Genomic DNA, 22,095 nt, shown 5'->3' with positions numbered 1-22,095 from the left:
TAATAGTTAGTTGTTTTTAATTTTCTCGTACATTTTATATTTCAAATAATTCGGTAATAAAGAATAGTTTAGATTTGTGTGCTTGAATACAAAATATTCCCGTTCCCTGAGTTCGACCCGGTCTCATCCACTAGTGAAAACCGGTTTTTATTATTTGATGTCTGGTTTTCACATGTTTTTCATATAAAAATCTTTTCAAAATTTACAACGATTAAAAGAAGACATCAGTATTTGTGAATGCTTAGATACATTTGCGGAAGTACATCAATAATATTTAGTTAAAGGAGGTTTGTATGGTATTTGCCTTAAGGACGTGAGGTATGCAAATATGGGACACGAACCTGAAGAACTTGAATAAAAAAATGCAAACATTAAATATTGAATTTTCAGTTAAAGGAGGTTCACAAATAGGGGTTGCAAACCTAATAAGATATGCATATTTGATATGTGAATCTTCTTTGTTTATGCGGATATCATTATATTCACGAAATGTTCATGCGAATCTCCTATTTATTAAGAAATTGTAAGCTTCGAACGACATACCTATATATTGCGCGAACCTCAACAAGTTTGCTGATGCGAAGGGTAAACATGTTCAACAAAAAACAAGCATGCACAATTTTGGACATGAGGATTTCGACAAATTGTGAGGCATTTCAAAGAACACTCCATTTTTACAAGGACAATACAATCATTTTCCATATAATCAATCCGGGTTGGGCCTTGAGAAACATTTACTAGTTTTCGAGTTGGGACCACATTAAACAGAATTTAGCATGGAGTGGGTTTCACCCAAAAATAGACCTGAGAACGAACTTATCAGGTAAAACCACTGGATCCCAAAACCCACACTACATCAGTTGATGAGAGGCCTGATTTGGATACATGCTACAAAATCAAAATCACATGATCAGGACTAACTGGATTCTAAACCCACAAGCGCCAATCCCATAAATCTATTGGACTCACGATAGATGGGTCCATGACCTACTTCTATGTAATGCTAGATCAGGGGTAAGGATGTAAACAGGTCAGACTGAGGTAGGATCTAGGCAACACTGAGTCCAACATAATCAGACTAGGAGTCGGATAGGATCAACTGAAACTGAATCCAGATCTAATTAACTTAAAATCTCGATATTTCCATATATTGAGACTCCGATTCTAGTCAGATTTGGATCTTAATCAGACATGGATGCAAAATCCAATACCAAATCCAATTGCCATTGTTAATATGGTTAAGGATATAAATGATTCAAAATCGCATCAGATGTGGCCAATACCATATCCGACTAATTGGATGTTGGCTAAATGGATTCGAATTCAAGTTATAATTCGGATGGTAAATTTACCATACTAGATCCGTTTTTTTACCAGAAAATGAATTTGGATATCCATCAAATTCGGAGGTTTGTTGGATTCGGTAGCAAAAAGTCAAAACCATATCTGCATCCGATTACAATCAGATATGGTTTTGGCTTGGAATTCAGTCAGATATTGGATAAAATCTGATGCATTGACATCCATAAATAGGGTCCTACTTTAACTACGGGATCTGACTAATCAGATTCGGATTTGGGTTGGATATCGAATAAATATTTGGGTCGTGCAACAATCCGAGTCATTGTAAACAATGGGTGGATGCGCTGATGCTCCACAGTGCATACTTAAACAAAAAGTAAAGAGTACCACCAACATCTGGAATCACGGATATTGTTTTGTGTCTCTACGTTTGGGAGCAGGAAAACGGTAGGAAAGTTCTCTTCTGATTAGGGCAGCCCTTACCCTCAAAACATGGCATCCCCTCCTCCTCCTCCCTGAACATCTTCATCTTCCTCCCCGAACTGAGGCGGTCTTCCTCTTTTCTCAGGTACTCTCTCTCTCTTCCTCTCTCTCTAGCCTTGGCAGGAGCCGATCGCCGGAAACCCCTCCCTCGTCCACCGTCCGGTGGACCTTCTCTCTCTGTAACTTTAACAGGAGGGGTTCGCTGGAACCCCCTCCCTTTTCCATCGTTTATCTATTCATTTTGAACAGGATCGTTGCATAGTTTCTTGGGTATTGCTTGTTTGTAGAGTTTTTGGTGTTTCTTTTGATGGAAAATGTAACCCCATAAATGTTTGATTGGTTTGTGTGGGATTATTCTTATTCTTCATCCTCTCTTTATTTCAAAAACTTTTTGGGTTGTTGAGATTGAGTAGAGCTTGTCAAAAAAAAAGCGGTTGACCAGAAATTACAATCCCCAATTTGTTTCCTTTGCGGGCCTTGATTGTTGATTGAGTTATTTTGGTTTCTTGATAGTGAATTTGATATGAGGATTGCTTGCTTGAATTTGTAAATCTGTGTTTTTTTTGTCTTTTTTCAAGACTTCTTGGTAGATCTGAATAAATCCGGGTTGTATTAGGTTATTGGTCGAATCTGGTTTTAACTTGGACATTATTGTCTATGTCTTCATATTGTGTATAAATAGTTAAATATATGGAGAGAGCTTTCCAATTTCAATTTTCTTATTATGTAACACAACGAGTATTTTCCTCACATTTTCTCATGTCACACGAACAAGAGAATTTTTCATTGAGAGAAGTTCTCATATACAAAATTTTCTTTTCTTATGTGACTTTTTCTTATTTCCAGACATGGTCTAAATTCTAAAACTAATGTTGTAACGCCCAAAAACAAGGGAAAATATTTCATTTTTCAGTTGACACCTAAATCACCATGTACCACCATCTCCTATTATTGCTTTCCCAATCCTCTTCTCCATCACCTTCCTCTGTGAATTTGAATGCTTCCTTAACAGTAAAGTCAAGCTTACGCCTGGATGATATTCTGGAAACAACCTGTTGGATTTGTAACCCACGTGCGTTACACAAGGTCCTGGATTCCATTGGACCCATTCCATTGTGGTGTCTTATCTATAAAGCAATTCATATACTTCCACTTTCGAGTCACTTACTCTTCCTCGGTAAATTCCCCGTGAGCCCTCTGATGGCTTCTTATAGATGATGGGAAAATGAGAACGTCACAGTGCATGGCTCTCTAAAGTGTCGGTTCACCATTGAAGACAACTTCAGGCAGGTTTGGCATGCAGTTTGAGGAAAAAGATGGGGCTGGATAGAAAGTCACCAGGTTTTGGATTCAGAGGTAGTATTTCCACGAGAGGGAACTTTGAAAACTGCCACAAAAAAATAGATGTAATGACCCCAACTCGTACCCATGAAAAAGTGGCAATTTTTTTTTAAACAATTGCGGAAACATTCCCAGAGACTCGAGGCCTTTATAATTATAACACATCCACAACCACAATAGATCTTATATTACCATCATCCAAAACACACCAACTTTATTAATTGAATTAATATAGTATAAAGACATAAGCAAATAAAGCAAATAAATATAAATAAATTAAAATATGGAGCCACGCTGTCTCAAGAAAAGTCTGTCAAGTAGTTGCATAGCTCTCGTAGCTCCTCGCATAAGCATTTTCCCTCACTGAGCCTTAGAGACTGTGAAAAACATAAAAGTAGGGGTGTCAGAATTCAAAGATCCTGCGTATAGGTTCCTCTAATGAAACAAATAAGCAAAAAGAATATAAATAAGAATCATGCAACATTTTAGAGGGATGCAACTATGACAAATTCATAATTCAAATAATCATTCAAGTAATAAGACATTTATTATCAATAGGGGACATCAAATAAGCAATAAAGACATTTATCATGCAATGGAGAACAAATATCATGCAATCACCAATACATCACAAGTAAGAGAATAAGTAAATATGCATGATCTAATGCATAACAGGAATATGCATGAATTCAATGCACATGCATGAATAAATTATTATCTTTTATCAGAGTTTTCTTTTACATACATGTCCCTATTAAATGCACAAAAACTTTAATTCCTTTTTTTATTACTGTTGTCCGTAGATACGTAAAATAAATAAAATTTTTTGAGGTCAAGTGGGTCCTCAGTTGTAGCTTAATACAAAACAATTTGTATTTTATTACTAGGTTCCACACTCAACCCTCGATTGATATCAATAATCAACACTATCTATCGAAACATTAGAAATCAACATCTAATGTTGGGACATTATGGAAATCAACATCCACTAATGCAACTTTTTTTGGTATACCAAAACAAAAGTTGTGTCTACACACCACCCCCAGACAAAGTGACGAAATCTCCCTAAAATTGTGGCTGGGAGAGAAACTTACATATCGGGTTCAAGGGCACAACAACGTACACAGAGTCTTAGTATACTCACGGTTCTCCAAAACTGCAATGTCCAGGATTCTCATACTATATAAGGGACATCGAGGAAACATAAATTACACTGTTATTTACTTTTCTTTTATCTTGTTATTAATTCAATTTCTTTAATTTGCAATTCAACATGCAAAAATTAATAACGCAGGTTCACAAATCAACATGTGAAGCTTTTCACGGGATCACAACACGTGGCAACATAGAACAATGCAACTAAAACAATAATATCAAGTGTGATTTTGCCATGCATAAATAATTAAACAGGGAGCAATACACGCTCAAGGCTCACACGACTCACGATGATCTATTTTTTATCATCGATGCATCCATATGCAAAAATCATAAAGAACATGCCACTTATGTATTTTTTTCACATGCTTTTCAATGCACAATCATATATTCTAATTTAGAGATATGCATTAACAACAATACTCATATGCATGTGTTCATGAACTTTCTCAAAATACCTTAATCCATCATAATATATCAAGTCTAAGCATGTGAACAATTTCATTCTTTAGCATCCATAAGGCTAGTCTAATACAAGAAAACAATTCTGGAAATTAACATGCACAACTGAATTTTTATTCCAGATTCACATAAGCACATAGATTTAGCATAAACTGAAAATTTACATATTCTAAGTTGACCCTCACTTATGCATAAACTGAGCATACAGTCACCTCTGAAATCTGAGTGTTTTTCACTCAAACAATGCAAACATTCTGTTCAAAAACCATGATCATATATATAAATTTTTTTTGAATACCCTACCCAACCGACAAGTGGTTGGGCCTGTGCAAGATCACCGGGGCCGGGCAGGCCAGCTGCAACTGGGTTCGGCTGGGTTGCCAACCGGCCCAAACATATGTGCTGGGTTTTAAAACTTTTTTATTAAAATATTTATCTTTTTTTTTTTTTGAAAGCACCTGGCCCAGCCAACCCAGTCGGCTGGGTCTGGGCCTGCTGAACTCACTCTGCCAATTCAGTTGGCTGGGTCAGTTTCCCTGCCCAGCCAACTTAGTTGATTGGGCCCTGTTAGGGCCAGTTGCCCAGCTGTCAGTAGGTCGGCTGGGGCTTGGCCTGCCTAGCCGAGCCCAGCTCGGCTGGGCTGCCAGTCAGTCCAGCAAAGGCGTAAGTAAAACATATTTTGAATATGCAAAAATACACATACTTATTTTCGATTATGCATGCATTTGCGTATTCATATTCAAGCTGCATGTATATGCAAATATCATCTTTCAAGTATGCATCTTTATACATGATTTCACTCAGTTTTGCATGCATGCATTGGTTCGTATTTAGAGTATGCATTCATATGCATATTCACACTCAAATATGCTTGCATATGTCATTTTATGCTTAGGTATGAGTAAGCTTGTATTCAGGTATGCACAGATCCATAAATCAATGGACATGCTTATACAGTTCTTATAAACAGATTTTCTTTTTTTTGCATTCAAACTTTTACTTGAATCTAAGAAAGAGAATGAACATGCAACAATACATGCTTCTAACCTATGTCACATGGGTGCGGGTGCGGGTGCGACACGGGTGCGGCGCAATTTCAAAAATTTTGGACACGGGGACTCGGCTATATATATATATATAATTCTAGTAAACAATTAAAATTAAGTAGCCAAAACTATATAAGATAAAAGGATATTATCATTTTTCAGATATAATTTAAATTGACTTGTAATAGTAAACTTCAAGTCTGCAGTAAATTAAGTAGCCAAAACTATGACCTTAATTTTTTCGAAAGTTTCAATTTGGCACTCCCATTTCTTTATGGTAGTTCTTAAGCTAGCTTTTCTAATACTTGTGAAACTAGTATTTTTTTAAACTGGAAAAACATTTATTTAGCTACCTCAAATGGTTGGGTTACCTTTTATCGTGTTTTATACATATTTTTACATAAGTTGTGAAACAGTCACACAGACTGTGCACACAGTCTGTGCACACAGTCTGTGCAATGCAGTCTGTGACTGTGCAGACTGTGCACAGTCACACAGACTGTGCAGTTGCAGTTGCACAGTCTGTGACTGTGCAACTGCATTGCACAGTCTGGTTATATATTAAAAAAAAATATATAAAAAATGTTTTTTTTTGTTTTTTGTCTTAAAAATGGACATTTTTGGACTCGGTCAAAGTTGACCGAGTCCAAAATGTGGACGGACTCGGCCTTGACTCGTTGACCGAGTCCGACTCGGCGTTGACCGAGTCCGGGCCGAGTCCGAAGCCGCACCCGTGTCCGCACCCGTGTCGGGGCGTGTCGACTCGGGTGCGGCACCTCCCTAGCCGAGTCCGTGTGACATAGCTTCTAACAGGTTTACCATGGAACAAACACTTAATATACAGTTTTTTTTAACATGGATACAAATTCTGTTTTATCATGAGAGCAAACATGTACAGAAATTTTTAACTAAATGCAGAATATACACGTATTCCTATCAAGATTTTACTGCATATTATTTAGTCTAAAATCTGGACAATTAATGGCAAAAAGAATGTCATGCATTGTTGTTTCCCTTTTTATAGAATTTATGTAGGCACATGACCCACAGAAAATGAATCTGAACTGAATATACATATGATATTATAAAATTTTTTTGTACTTGGCCAATAGGACCCAGCCGACCCAGTCGGTTGGGCCTGACAGGCCCATCACCTACCCAGCCGAACCAGGTTCGGCTGGGCCTGACAGGTCATGCTGTCACCTAGCTGAACCTGGTTCAGCTGGGTCAACAACACCCTGTCAGCGCTGTCAGCGAAATAAACAAAAAGTTTTTCTTTTTAAACCTTCCTGTTTTTTTTTTTGTACAGTCAACTGGCCCAGCCCTAGCCGAACCTGGTTTGGCTGGGTCTGACAGGCCCTGTCTTGCCCAGCCGAACCAGGTTCGGCTGGGGTCTGACAGACCCTGTATCAGCCCAGCCGAAACTGATTCGGTTGGGCTGTCAGCCAGCCCACTGAGAACTGAGTTTAAATGTGATTTATGAGAACTCTTTTTTTTTTAATACCATGCCCAGCCAACATATGGCTGGGCCAGAAAGAGGTGCCAAGGCCTGACAGGCCAGCCGGCCCACAACAAAAAAAAAACATATATATACCCAGCCGACTGTCAGTCAGCTGGGGTTTTTCAAAGCACGGCCCTGCACAGGCCGAACTTGTGCAGGTCTGCCAGGGCCTGACAGGCTGCCAGTCAGCCCAGCAATGTCACAAATATAAAGCTTCCAATTTACAGAAAACCAGTCATGTTCAGCTTCGAATATGCATGCATAACACCTTCATATGGCCAATATTTATGTAAATCAGATTTTATGTCCATATAAATATATGAATACCCATTCACAGCCATACATCGGCAGATTTTCATTTTTTAAGCACATATGAACATTTAAACTTACAAATATGCATGCACATATTGATTTTACAATCAGCTTCTACATAACCCCATTACACAACCATTTGTCATGAAATATGCCTTTAAACATACCGTCCCATCATGGTAAAAATTCTGTTTTAATATAAAAATACTTTCACATGTATTTTGTTCCAAAATAACTTTCGAAAAGAAGAAAATACATTGATTCCAGTCATGATCTTAGAGTAAATATTCAGATTTATTCTTTTTTCATGGGTTTCACTAAAATCTTGCATAGAATACAAATCCATGCTCTTTTTCTCATTCGAAACAAGAGAAAGACCCGTACCTTAACCGTAGATCGAAAAGACGCTAAAGATGGATGTGTAGAAAACACCGGACGGCTGGATATGAATGGATCTCCAAGCTTGTTCTTCTTTTTCTTCCTCCTTCCTCCCTTTTCCTCTTTTTCCTTCTTTCTCTCTTTTTCTTTTTTCTCTCTCTTTTCCTCTCCTTTTTCTCTCTTTTTTTTTGGATCCTTTTATAGAGGAATAAGCCCTTATCCTTCCAGCCCCTTCTAATGTGGGTTGGAGAGAGGACTTCCCCTTTTGGGACTCTCGGTCTCTCACTTTTCAGTTTTTCTAAAAACTCTAAAGTTGACTTTTCAAAACTTCTTTACTAAATAAATTAAACTTCCTCAAACCTTTCTTAAACCTATTTAAGGACTCTCCTAAGGAGTCCCAACTAATTAACAAAAAGTGAAATTCAGAATTAATTAAAATTAATTAGTTAATTAATAATTATTTATTAATAATTAAATATCTAGAAACTTTCAAAGATTACCTTATCCATTTGGGAGTCTTTTTAACTCTAATTAGCTTTAATTTAAATATAAAAGTTGAATTTAAAGTTGGATTTTCGTTGGGCATGTGTTTTGGATCTGGATCCAGATCCAAGATCAAAATTCATATCCAAAGTATAATTGGATCCTAGGTTGGATCAATTCCAGATTAATATGGGTCTTGGATAGAGTCCAGATCCATATTAATTTGGATCAAATACATTGGATCTAGTATGATCTAAATCCAGACCTGACACGTCGAGTCAGTCATTTTTTGAAAAAAATGCGATTTTCGGGTCAACCGTAACCCGAATTCAGAAAAATAAAATATTGTTAAACTCAGAATTTTGAGACGCATCCAACGATATATAACTCGAATTTCGCTTGAAAATAACTCGAATTTTGCTTGAATTTAAAGGTTAAAAAATAAAACTTTTTCTCACATTTTAAGTGGTTTTTTTAGGCCTTGTTGATGAGACCTGGGCCAAGCCTAGACTCAAAAGCATCGTTCTAAAATCGAGAGTCTACCGATTTTTCCTCTATACTTAGCCAAATTTCCGAAAAATCTCAAAATCACTAAGTATGAAAATACGCGATATTACAAGAGACCTCATGGAAAGTCATTCTGGCTACATTGCCTTTTTCTCTCGAACAATTTACAAAATAGTGCTTAACATTTGGTGTTTTTACAAGGGCACACTTAGGGCAAGTTTGGTTGATCATTTTGATTCACTTTCTCATTTGAATGAAAAAGCGAATCTGATTTGTATAAGCAGCCGAACATAAAAAGTTAAGCTGTGATAAAGTGAATATCATTTGCCTTTGCAAATGAAAGTCACTTTCTAATTTGCTTGAGATTCAAAATCACATGAGACCCCATGTAATTTTGAATCTCAAGCAAATTAGAAAGTGATTCTGAATCATGTTTTTTGAAAGGAGCACCCTTAATGTGTTCTATATTCTGTTCAACTACCTAAGTTAATAAAATAACTCTCAAACAGCTGCTCCAGTGGCTGTGGGCGTTAAGATGTTGTTGAAGTTATTGTTTTGCTCTTGCATATTGAAAAGCTCATGACTAGTGGCCATTGATTGTCGAGACGCCAATTTCCAGAAAATCTCTCTCTCTCTCTCTCTCTCTCCTTTTAGTGCACTCGAACCCCCCTTCAAGGATTGGTTGGTGAACACAGAACTTCGAATGCCCAACCCCATGTTCTCTTCCGTATTCGGAAAGAGATACATTGATTTCACTAAAAGCTACTATAGTTATTCTTTTATCATCCTCTTTTTATTCTTTTTAAAATGTTTATATAAGGCTTTGTTGACTTGTTGGCACTCCCTAACACTTCAACATTTGATTTCCAACATATGAGCTTTAACCCTTGTATCAGACTCAATAAATGAAACCTTGCTTAATATGCAACAGAATGGCACATTGCTGCCTCCTACTGGTTCTCCTCACAACCTTGTTACATGATTCTGTGGATGCCGGTAATCATCTGCTATTTCAGAACACTAGAACCAGAATCTGAAGTTGCACCAGAAGAAAAAACAATATCTGCTTTTTTTCCTTACCAATGATGTTGTTTAATTGTATAGATATGATGAATAATTTTATAATCTTGAATTAAAAATTAAAATGAAACAAATTGACACGTCTGGTGGGACCAAGCATATTTCTATTAAGAAATACATCAAAGAGTTAACAATGAGCTAGTGTTCAAACCCAGTTTCCTTGTGTCAAGGTTAAGAAGATTACCAATATTAGTAGAGTTTCCAACTCTAACCATAGGATGCCATTGTTTAAAAAGAAAAAAGAAAAAGAAAAAGAAAAAAAAGAAAAAGAAAAAGAAAAAGAAAAAGAAAAAGAAAAAGAAAAAGAAAAAGAAAAAGAAAAAGAAAAAGAAAAAGATTCTTGTTATCACCAATATGTTCTCGTTCATTTTCCATGCCCGAGATGGATGGTTGCCCGATCGAGAATTTGTAGTAGAGGAAGTGACTCATTTGTGTATCTCTGATCGAATCGAGGGCCACTCAGACCATTGGATCATCAAATCCAAAGAATGAGAAGAGGGTCTGATAAGGACTGAGGTCAAATGAATGAGAGAGAGGGTCTGAGGTCAAATGAGAGAGAGAGAGAGAGGTTCTTACAAATGGCTACAAGCAACCTCACTGGAGTCAGCTAGAAGGTAGGAGAGGTGGAAAAATGGGAGAAGAAAAAAGAAAGAAAGAAAGAAAGAAAAGGATCCTTCGGCTTTATCACATGACTACGGACCCTTAAAGAAGTAACTTTTCTGGGAAGTTTTCACTTGTTCAATGATGGAAAATTAGTTGGTTCATGTTTACTGACATGGCTTGTGGGCATGCCCAAACGCTCAATGCAGCCTATGTAGCCAAAAGCGTCGACTAGGGGCTGCCTAGTCAGCCTAGGCATAAGTAAAACGCCTAGACTTTGCAATTCCTAGGTGGGCACATTAAAGGATACCAATTTTGCTGGCTAGGTATCAACTAGAGTGCCTAGTCAACAACTAAGCTGCTCTTGCCTAGGTGCAAGGGCAGTTTAGTCATTTATTACTATATATTTGTTTAAAAACTATACGAAGGGAGGGGGGTTTAATTCTAAATGATTATGTTTTTATATATATGTGTGATATTTTGTTTCTGATGAGTTTTCCTGTTAAATGCTGAAAGTGAGATGTATATGTGTGATTTGTGTTTGTATATATGTGTGAGCTTTTATGAATTTTTCTATAAAATCTTGAAAGCATGTTTTTAGTATTACTGATTACATAATATGTTAATTATATATGTATGTGTTACCGTGCCTTTGTGAAAGGCGGAAAGTATGATTTTTTTGTGTATCTATATATATATATTATATTATATCAGTCACAGATATCAGTCTCAGCAAGACAATTTCTCGCTATAATATAGGTTTAGTTGATAAATCTCAAGAAAAACTCAGTATTTTTTTAAATATACAATTAGTATAAATAAGTAAGAAAAATAACATGTTTAGATAATAAAATACACATATAATAAAAGAAATAATCTGTCACAGATATCAGTGATATTTTCAAAATATTGAGATATTATGGCTGTAAATTCAGAAAACGATAATATAGGTAAAACAGTGTTGTGAAAAGCGTTGAGGCGTAGCGAGGTGCTCCACCAAAATTTGAGGCGAGGCGTAAAGCGTAAGTCTCAATTTTTTTTTTGAAAACTTAAAAAAACTATAAAAAATATCTAAAATTATAAATAAATAAAAAATGCTTTATTGATGAAGCAACAACCAACAAGAAATAAAAAATCTCAAATAAATACTGAAAACTATGAGATTAACATGTAAAAGTAACATTAATGCAACAACTTGATATACATAAGTATCTAAGAAACCAAAATTCTCTCACAGCATGAGATCTTCTTGTTTATGTTGTTTTTCAAACATTATAAACCAAAATTCTCTTCAATTAAATTGATCTCTTGCGGCATTTGCAGAAAAAAAACAGATCTAAAAAAACATCCAGAGAATAGCCATCTGTAGTAGAGAAAGCATGGGCTTCTTCTGTGTTCAATCCAATTTCAGCAAGCAATGAAGTTAACTGACGCAAAACCGAAGCATAAGTGTTATCAAAATCCAGATAAAAGAATATTTACAGTTCTATAGAATCATTCTCATGAAGCTGAATCATTCAACAACAAAGGAAAAAGACCCAAATACTCAAATGTGTATCAACAACTTCAAACACTCTACCAAATATGCAGCAATCACAATTGCATCAATTATTTAGATGAAAATAACATGTATACATCGATGAAGCATCTAAAGCCTGTGGTTTTGATATATTTATATGTATATCTAATAAGTGAAAATCAATATTAAAAGTATATCATGTCATTAGTATTGCGTCTGCTGAATTTGCTAAAGAATCTAACTTATGTCTACAGACTCAATACAATACACATGCTCTATTTCTCCAACTTCTGTCATCATAATATATCAGCTGCAGAACACCTTGGGGTTAGCAAACTCGGCGAGTTTAGTCCCTAACTAAGATACTGTTTTTTTAACTCAGTTAGGGACCAATCCGATCCAACTTGGGCAAGTCACGAGCTGACTCACCAAGTTTGCTAACCATGCTGCAAAGAGCTTGAATCAACCTTTATCTATTGAAATCTATAAATTGTAACTTTTTTCTATTGAAATCTCGTTGAATCTATAAATTGTCACATAGGTATGCATGCAATAACAGAGGAGAGAGGTTCACAGACGAGGCTGACAGAGTAGCAGTCTTCTTCTTCTTAGGTTGATAGATGAGCGAGAGGTGGGAGAGAGTAGAGAGTGAGAGAAGGGGGAGACAAGGGGTGGGAGACAAGCAGGGAGGTGGGAGAGAGACTGAGAGACGAGATAATGAGGAGCCCTGATCGAGTAACCCTATTTTTTGGTCAAATGGGGGCTTTGTGAGGCACATACACCTCACCTTGAGGCGCGTACACCTCACCTTGAGGCGTGCCTTGCCCTGAGGCGTGCGCCTCAGGGCTTTTGTACCTTATGCCTGTGCCTCAAGGCACAAAGCCCCTCGCCTTGAGGTGAGGCGTGCTTTTTGCACCTTGAGGCTCGCTTTTAATAACACTGGGCTGAAAGCATGCCTTGTTTATTATACTGAATATGTTATGAATTATTGAATATATATATTCTGGTTATATATATTTTCTGAAAGCATGTGTAATTGTGTAGTCTGATGAAAATATTACAAAAGGTATTTTTATGTATATTTTGTATATATATTTTTATTTTTTAATTGAGGTACCAATTAGTCTGACTAGTCCCGGGTAGTCCTTGACTAGTCTTTTTGGAGGTCTACCGACTAGTTACCACCTAGCGCTTTTGACTACATAGAGTGCAACACATGCATCCACACTCTTGTTACATTGTGTCAATACACCTGTGTTAAATTGGTGAACAGTAGTAATCCAATCACGATTTAAATTCCTTAAACACTAGTGAGATCTAAGAACATGTTGGAGAAAGAAAGAATTTGTAGAAGACTATTGCAGTTGTTTATAGGATTTGAATTCAAGGTATTTTGTTCTTTGATTATTTGGGACGGTGACAGGAAAGTGAGATAGAGGGGAGTTTCCCACTAGGAGTGGAGAAGAGGGAATGTGGTTGTGAAGCATGAAAGGAAGCAACCTAATTCTTAACCTCAAGGTTGCCAATCAGTAACTCCACCAGATTCCAGCCCCCACATAGACATGAACCTGTATGTGAAATTCAATTTGGCAACTTTGTGAAAAGTATGAAGCATGTGCACGATTAAGTAATGTAATATTAGAGCAGTTGAGTGTAAAAACTCCAAATTCCTATTGAACAATTACAGATTGCCATGACTCAAGATCATTAAAAAATAAAATGAAATGTCATTGAAGAACAATTAGCAACAAATCAGGACTCAAGATCATAAAAGAACATAAAGTCATGGACATTGTAATGCTTTTCAAGAACTGCTTTTATTGATCCAATTCCATGTTTAGTATATGCTTGACCATATTGTGCAGCCATGACCTGATTGAGATACTGAATGTCACACTTAAGATTGAATAATGTTCTTTGTTAAATGTGATTATATATGGATGTAAACATACTGTTCCTAGAATCTTATGTGCATAACTTTTGCTACTTGTGTGTGTCCTTGTCTTATGTGTGTGGACACGCCCGTATGCATGCATTGGCATGTGCGTGCATGGGCCTGCATGCATGTGCATCTTATGTTCTACATTCAGTGGATATCTGTGTGCACCTTATTTTGTAGATTGATGGATACAGAGAAGAACAAGCTGCTGTTTTTTTAAGATTGACTATTGAAGCAGTTATTGTTTAAGACAATCGATTGATAATGTATGCTTTATCTGAACTTTAAAATTTCAAATGTAGATATTAGGAAGCTCGTAAGGTCTACAGTATATTTTTTGGCGCACACATTTAGCCTCCAAAAATTTCACTTCCCAAGCAACAACTTTTGATATGGGGAATATAGGTGCCTCTAAAGCTTAGCAGGAAAAGTAGGTAAAATTTTGGATGCACACTTTCTTGGGTTGTGAATTGCATTTCTCCTATTTTGTTTATGAAATAGAATTAAAGTTATTTCTGTAAGCATGCTAATTAATGGGTTTGCCTTTTGTGCACTTGAAGATGCCATACTCTTAGAAACTCATGGTTGCAGATGCTGTCTGACCATTGGTCAGACCTTGCTTTGTTTATCCTGGTTTGCTCAGTAAGAAACATGCTTTGAATCAAATTATTTTGGTGTAAAAGTTTTTCTTTGTTTTGAAGTTTTGGTTCGCTCTAAGCTTTGATGTACAGATCATAAATCTCCTGATCTCATGTACTGCACTAAAAGTATTATAGAGATCCCATCTGTAAGGTCAGATCTAAGTGCTCAATGTGAACATTTGATGAAAATCAAGGAGATCACTGGAGAGTATGCACCTTTTTGGGTACCAAAGTAAATCCCAAAATAAAAATATGTTTTGTCAGTTTGTAAAATCTAAGGGGCCTTTTAGATGTAATTTTGCTTTGAAAGGCAAAGTTAGGAAAATGACGGTTGGCAACCTCTTCCCATCATACTAACACATATTTGTATGCTATTACACATTCAGTTGCATATCATTGTTATATTTTTGCTGTAGTTCATTTAGTGCCTACCACACACTATTACTTTCTGATCAATGATTCGTAGGTATTGGGTAAGCTTCACATATGTATTTTTTCTGTGTAACAATGTACTTTTATAATTGTATGGTAGAAAAAGTTTGAAAAGGGCTTATAGATATTGATCAATTATATGAATGCTTTTTTAGTATATTAATAATTTTATCTTGATAATAAGTGTATTATGATGGAATTCTCATCACAAGCGGATAAGAAAGGGCAGCTGACAAAACACTTGATATTCAAGTTTGCAGTACATCTTCAACCCTTAGAATGCTTAGATAACTTCATCGTTAGCACCATATGTTTAATTTAATCCAAGACTGAGGTCTCAGGAGAAAACAGAACCTTTCCATTAAAATTCATGCTATCATTCAATGTTGGAACTGGTGGCATCCCGTTTTTGGAGAAAAGCTATTTGGAGATGTGGTCCTTCTCCTAGAACCCACGATCTTTGCTTGGTGATCATGTATTCTGCATCTCTATCAGGAAATAATTGTTCACTCATTCGCAGATTGTGCTTGCATGGGTTGGGGGAGGAGGCATTTTGACAACCATCATTTCTTGCTTGTCAGAGGTTGACATATGAGTCTTAGAGGGATGAAATGGTCTTGCATTGAGATGATGAGTGTTCACCTCTTGGTGGTTAGTTGGAGAGTGGAAGAACACATTTTTAACAGTACGCAAGAAAACTGTCAAGTCAGACATGCCCACACTCAGAGGGCATTTTGGGCTTGGCTTAAATATCAAATGGACTCCAATGAACTATTCTTGGAACTACTTCCTCTTCGTCATTGTTTTTGCTCAAGGCAAAGCCACTTCACTTGGTATCTTGTGTTTGTGACTGAAACTTTGTCGACAGTTAGAATAGCAAACCCCTTTCTTGTCCATATCCAATTTGGCAGCTGTAAGATATTATTAGAATTGAAATTGTCAAATGATCAGAAGTGGCATGATATGGATAGGAACCAGGGTTACCGGAAGTGCCATAGGGCATGGGGAAGCACGCTTCCCTGAAGCGTGTTTCGAAAGCGCGAAACGTGGTGCGCTTTCGAAACGTGCTAGGAAGCGCCAAAAAAATTGAGAAGCACGCTTCCCATTCTTTTTTTATTTTTTTGTGTTTTTATTTTTATTTTTTTTTCTTTTTCGCTCCCCCCTCGCTTCCTAGGTCGCTTCCGATTTGCTTCCTAGGTCACTTTCGGGACAATTTTTTGTTCGCTTCTAAGTCGTCTCGTGCTTCCCCCTTCCCACTTCCGCTTCCCGAATTGCTTCCCGCTCCTGCTTCCCCGTCTGACAACTCTGATAGGAACCATATTTTCAAATTCCAATCTAAACTTGTATCCAAAGATTACTCACTTTTTTCTGAAAGATAGTTTCACCTTATTGTGGTTGCAGCTAGGTCTTAGGGTTCAAACCTTCACTTGGATATACATGAGCTAAACCTGGAAATGACCCATTTGCTAAAATTTTATCCAATACCATAAAGTATTATATTTTATAATTGAATTTAGTAATTACATATTAATAGTTGGTGATTTGAATTACTTGCATTTAAAGTATTCAAGTAACTCCAGGTACCTCTCTGTCTTCATAAATCTATCACCTTCTTTTCGGAAAGTAAGCATCTCATTCTCGTATTTCCATCCAGTACTTGCATGTGTGCTTCTATTATGCATTAGCTCCTTTAAGTACACTTAAATCCCTATAACATGACTTCATGTGTATTTTAATTTTCCCTTATTTTTTGTGCTTGATGGTGTTCTTCCCTTGGGTAACATTTGGCATAACCTCAAACTCCAATAGAATACATGGGATAGCCCCTGGAATTTAATAACTGCCATTGTTTACTTCTGTTTTCAGGCCACTTGTACCATTTTAATGAATATTTTTGTATATGAAGTCCTAGTTTATTTATGTTGGTCTCCCATGATTGTTATTATTTGAGATCTTAAGGTGAGATAATTGTGGGAGGATTTGGCTATATAGGATCCAGTGAAAGGTGGCCGAATCATGAACATTGATTCTTGATTGTCAGTGGTGTAACCATATCTGTTTGTGCATCCATTACAGGATAGGTTTCATACAACCTGTAGCTGAAACTTCTAAAAGATAGATCCTTGAAGGGGGTAATTGAAGGAATTCAATCGGAAAAAATGGATCCTGGTCGCTATGTTCTTCAGCAAGGATGGGATACTAACAGTGTAATTGTGGTTTCCTCCTTAATAACCTGTCCGGGATGATATTCACCATTTATGGCTCATGTGATTGTTCTCAATATTTAGTGGCATCACCATAAAGAACAATCGAGAAACCCTTGTCCATTGAGGATGTGGAATGGATTTGTACCCACTATGATTTTTCATTGCTGACTTGACTTGTTCTGTGAATCCACAGGCATTGGAAGGGTATGGTTCAGTACTTGAGCCAGACTTTAGGTGAGAACATGCACATGCTGCTCTATATGAAAGTTTGGTATGTATGTCAAGGATTTGACCTCTTGGTAGGTGGGTCTGGTTTATCTTCATTTCCTATCCAGGCATGTAAATCTTGTTATGATATTCATATTTCCTCTTGTCCTCATAATTGTCTGCAACATATGTAGCTTGTGCTTAGTGTTTAATGATCATATTCCTGTGACGCTAATTGTGTTTTACATTATTCTGTGATTGATTTTAGTAGCCCATGATTTTCATGCATGCTAAATGCTTTCCTTAGAAAATATTGTAGGAATAAATGCAGTATCACTGTCTTTTGTATGCTGCTTTCAATCATTACAACGTTTTATATTTGCTTCTTTTTGCTTGTTTGGTCTATCTTAGCAGGGTTGGCAGTTCATATGGTGAAAGAAGATATCTGGATGGGGGTTTATCAAGGGAAAGTGCCTATCGAAGAGATGACTTCCATCGTGACATGCTTGACAGGGAGAATTATTCTTCCACATCACCAGCTCCGGGCATTTGGCCTCAACAGAGAAGACATAATTTTGAGGAAGAAATGTCTCTTATCAGAAAAAGTAGAAGACATGAGAAGGACCCCTACCTTGACTCTTTCCGTGAAGAAGATAATTTCTGCAATATCGACAAGTACCATGGAATCAATTCCTTTCATGAAGATAATTTTCGTGATAATTATCGTGACGTGGATGAGTTTAAGGAGGCTGAGAGTTACCGTGATTATGGGTTTGACAGGCCCATTAGGCTTGGCATGCGTGATCGTGACAATATTGCAAGTGATGATTATGATTATCGTCATCGTATTTCTCATCAGAACAGGGAGGATAGTCGTGAGAGAGATTATGACTTTTCTCGACATTACTATGACTCTGACCATGAAAGGAGTAGAAGAGATGGTGGATGGCGTAGGCGTGAGCGTGACAGAGATAAGAGCTGTTCAAGTAGGGAAAGAGATCAGAGTCCACAACGAAGGCAGCATGAACATTCTCGATCTCGTGGGCATGATGACCGACAGAGATCTAGATCTCCTCGAGGTCACAGCCATGGACGAAGCCACAAAGAGGGCAGCTATGAGGACAATCGTTATGATAGGAGTGAGAAAAGGAGGGATAGGGATGATAAGCGTCATCATGATAATTTAACAGTGGTATTCTGGGTGGTCTTTTTTTTTCTTTTAATTTCTCTTGCTTTCTTTGTCTGGAAAAATTTTCATTTTGATGCTATTCCTGGCAGGCTCCTTCAGCAACACTTGTGGTGAAGGGTTTGTCACCGAAGACCACTGAGGAAGACCTTTATCAGATTCTTGTAACGCATGTTTCCTTGCTTTCCATATTTTCAATCATTGTCACAGATATCACCTATATTTTGAAAATATTGTCTTTGTCTTCTTATATATAAAAAAATGTTTTCTATCTTCTTTTTACATTTATGCATAAATATATTACTAGAACAAATTTTCTTCTTTTACATATTATTTATTTTTTTCGTGCTCAGATTTTCCCAGAATTTATTTAAAAACCCTGCAACGGATATATCTCACCTAATATGCACACATACCCATATATAGTGTGTTTATTGTGGTACTGAACCAAACTCATGGTGGTATACTCTTGATTTACATAAATGTAATTTCCAAAAGCGAAAACTTACTTTTGGAATCATGTTTAGCATTGCCTGTTTACTATTGTCACGTGTTAAAGTCGACTCCATGATATTTTGGGCCATTTTTAAACCATGCTCATCTTCATGAATTGTGGGCCATTTTTTCATTATCTTGAAAATTAAATTTTGTGATGGATTGGTGATGATTAAACCTACTAACATGCTAAATGCTAAACATGTCCGTATGGTTATATCTGACATTTGGCGGTTAGATCCATGCAATCAAAATTGTGTACCATAGAAGGGTATTGTGGTTCAGAATGACAATAGATTTTCTCTCTCAGACACACATTGTCGCATCCATTTCATTGCATTATCTTACACCGTGCTAATCATGATAGGCTGAATGGGGCCCACTTCGCCATGTTCGTGTTATAAAAGAGCGGAGTACCGGCATCTCACGTGGATTTGCTTTCATTGATTTCCCTTCTGTGGTAGGGTTCGGTTTGACCTTTTGATCATTGTTGTTGACATGTGAGTACTAGCATGCAACTGGTATTGTTATACAGGAAGCTGCACGTGGCATGATGGATGGGATTGGGGATGAGGGCCTGGTTGTTGATGGAAGGAAGCTTTTCTTCGAGTACAGGTAATTTATTGGACATTAGCAGTTAGCTTATTTTTTTTGTTGTGGTAATTATAAATAGTGTTTGCTTAAAATTCTGAAGAGAGTGTTTCATTTCTCTTGATTGTTATTCTGAGCTGATTTAGATGTTCTTAGTTACTGTAATTAGCTTGTGGTATGTGCAATTTGGGTTTCTTGATGCTCAGCTACCTTGCAGCCTTTGTGACCAACCATCAATCAGCTACCTTGCATCCCTTGTGTCTAGCAATGTTTTATATGAAGGGAGAAGGAAATTGGTCCTGGTGGAACATCGGATACGAAGTCCATATTGACACCATTGACAACTTGATGATTATTATTTCTTTTGATGTCTTCAATGGTATTGTCATCTTTTCCAAAGGCCTGAATCTAATATCCAAGCAATAGTTCTGCCAAGAGCAAGGCCAGTCCCTCAGGCATCTTGTATTTTTCTGTCATCTTTACTCGCTATCTTCCATAGAAATAAACCACCATCCTTTAGATGCAAAAGCATCATGTATCTGTCCAGGTTGGCGAATCCCTAGCGCAATAGGTTTGGAAACTAATCTCCATGAAACTAGTGCATCTGGTTTACCATTTCTTTTCCAATGAAAACAATTGAACATCTTTATCACCCTTTTTTACTTTTTTTTTTACCGTTTTCCTGGGAACGTTGAGAACTGCTAGCAGATGGGAAGGCATGCTAGAGAGCACATGCTTGATATGCATTAATCTTTCCCCCAAAGATGAATATTTTGCAGTTGATGTTTGAATTTTCTTATCCAGATGTCACCAACACCTCCTTTTAGTAGTGGGAAATGAAGGGATCTTTTAGGGAGTGTATCCTCACAGCAACCACATATACACTTTTAGACTGTGAACACATCATCTACTACATTGAAAACTAAGACCTATGTCACATACATGCACATGCAGGTGCGGGTGTGGGTGCGACACAATAATTTCAAAAAACTTGGTGTGTGTGTCTCTCTCTATATATATGCATTGGTCATGACCTATTTGTAATGAGATATGCGGAAATACAAAGAGTGCTATAAGCACTTGCAATGTCCTACAATGGACAAACAAAAGAGACAATAATCAAGTCCACAAAGGGACAACACATACACAAGCCTTGAGATAGGCAAAAAAAATATAGAAGTCTCTTTATTGAAAAGAGCGAGAGAGCTCTCAAGCATAAGAATTACAAAGGGGTTCACCCCTATTTATACAAGAAGAAAAGGAGAGGAAGGGAGGCCATATGGCCTCCAAAGGTGTGCCAAAAAGGGGGCTCCCATGGAGTCGTTGGGAGCTCCCAACGGTCACAATTTGTCACATGGGTGCGGGTGCAGGGGTGCGGCAAAAATAAATAAATAAATAAATAAATAAATAAATAAATAATATATATATATATATATATAGAAGGGGGGTCCACGGGTCCTGCTACGCGGTCAGCGGGCGGGGGTCGGCCCTAGCGGGGGGGGGGGGGGGTTATAGGGGGGCACCCCCCCCCCCAAGATTTTTTTTAAAATTCCGCAGCCCATTTCAGAGGGCAAATTAAAAAAAAAAAATCCAAAAAATGAACCAAAATGATCTTGGGTGCGTTGACCACACCCAGGGTCGGGTTGATCGCACCGGGTGCTGCACCCACACCCGTGTCACATCGACGCGGGTGCGGCACCTGTCTGGCCGAATCCCTGTGACATAGGTCACAATTGTGACTGTTGGGGGGGCCTAATGACTCAATGGTGGGGCCCCTTAAGTGGCTTAAAGAAAGAATAAAAAAAGAAGAAAAAATAAAATAAATACAAAAATGATAAAAATAAAAGAGGAAAAAAACAAGTACCCCTATTGGGTACTATGTGAAATGACCATAATACCCCTATCGGGTATTATGGTGTTCTAGGAAAAATACACACACACACATATATATATATATGTATATGTGTGTGTATTGATACATATATTTTAACACCCCCCCTTAAACTTTACGGGGAGATGACCGAAAGTTTGCCAAGGAGAAACATGAAGCGAGGAGTAGGAAGGGCTTTAGTGAAGAAGTTCGCCAACTGATATTTTGAAGTGACATATTGGAGAGTAATTGTTCATCGTAAATATTCATCCAAAATATAATGACAATCCATCTCGATATGTTTGGTGCGCTCATGGAAAGTGTGATTGCTTGCAATATAGATGGCACTTTTGTTGTC

At 37.2% G+C, this 22,095-nt stretch overlaps 1 protein-coding gene across 8 annotated transcripts in view; it reads left to right on the top strand.

Annotated features, from left to right (window-relative positions):
* The first annotated feature begins 1,675 nt into the window (after window positions 1-1,675).
* The window catches only part of LOC149848907 (SUPPRESSOR OF ABI3-5-like), a 39,644-nt gene continuing 19,224 nt past the window's right edge, over window positions 1,676-22,095 (top strand). For 2 of the 8 annotated variants that reach the window (XM_089998016.1, XM_089997987.1), the window contains exons 1-7: window positions 1,697-1,870; window positions 17,258-17,388; window positions 17,582-17,622; window positions 18,007-18,787; window positions 18,874-18,945; window positions 19,644-19,736; window positions 19,812-19,891. In XM_089998016.1, the coding sequence (XP_089854142.1) occupies window positions 17,341-17,388; window positions 17,582-17,622; window positions 18,007-18,787; window positions 18,874-18,945; window positions 19,644-19,736; window positions 19,812-19,891 (1,115 nt within the window). In that variant the 5' untranslated portion in view covers window positions 1,697-1,870; window positions 17,258-17,340. Of the gene's footprint in view, window positions 1,871-14,276; window positions 14,543-17,257; window positions 17,389-17,581; window positions 17,623-18,006; window positions 18,788-18,873; window positions 18,946-19,643; window positions 19,737-19,811; window positions 19,892-22,095 lie in introns of those variants that run through there. The other 6 variants (XM_089997993.1, XM_089998008.1, XM_089998023.1 and 3 more) reach the window with 6 other exon arrangements.

This window comes from Nuphar pumila, chromosome 1 (genome assembly GCF_984573655.1).
Source record: "Nuphar pumila chromosome 1, dmNupPumi1.hap1.1, whole genome shotgun sequence".
Classification (NCBI taxonomy): Eukaryota; Viridiplantae; Streptophyta; class Magnoliopsida; order Nymphaeales; family Nymphaeaceae; genus Nuphar; species Nuphar pumila.
The sequence above is the reverse complement of the archived record's forward strand: the minus strand, read 5'-3'. Positions and strand labels throughout refer to the sequence as shown.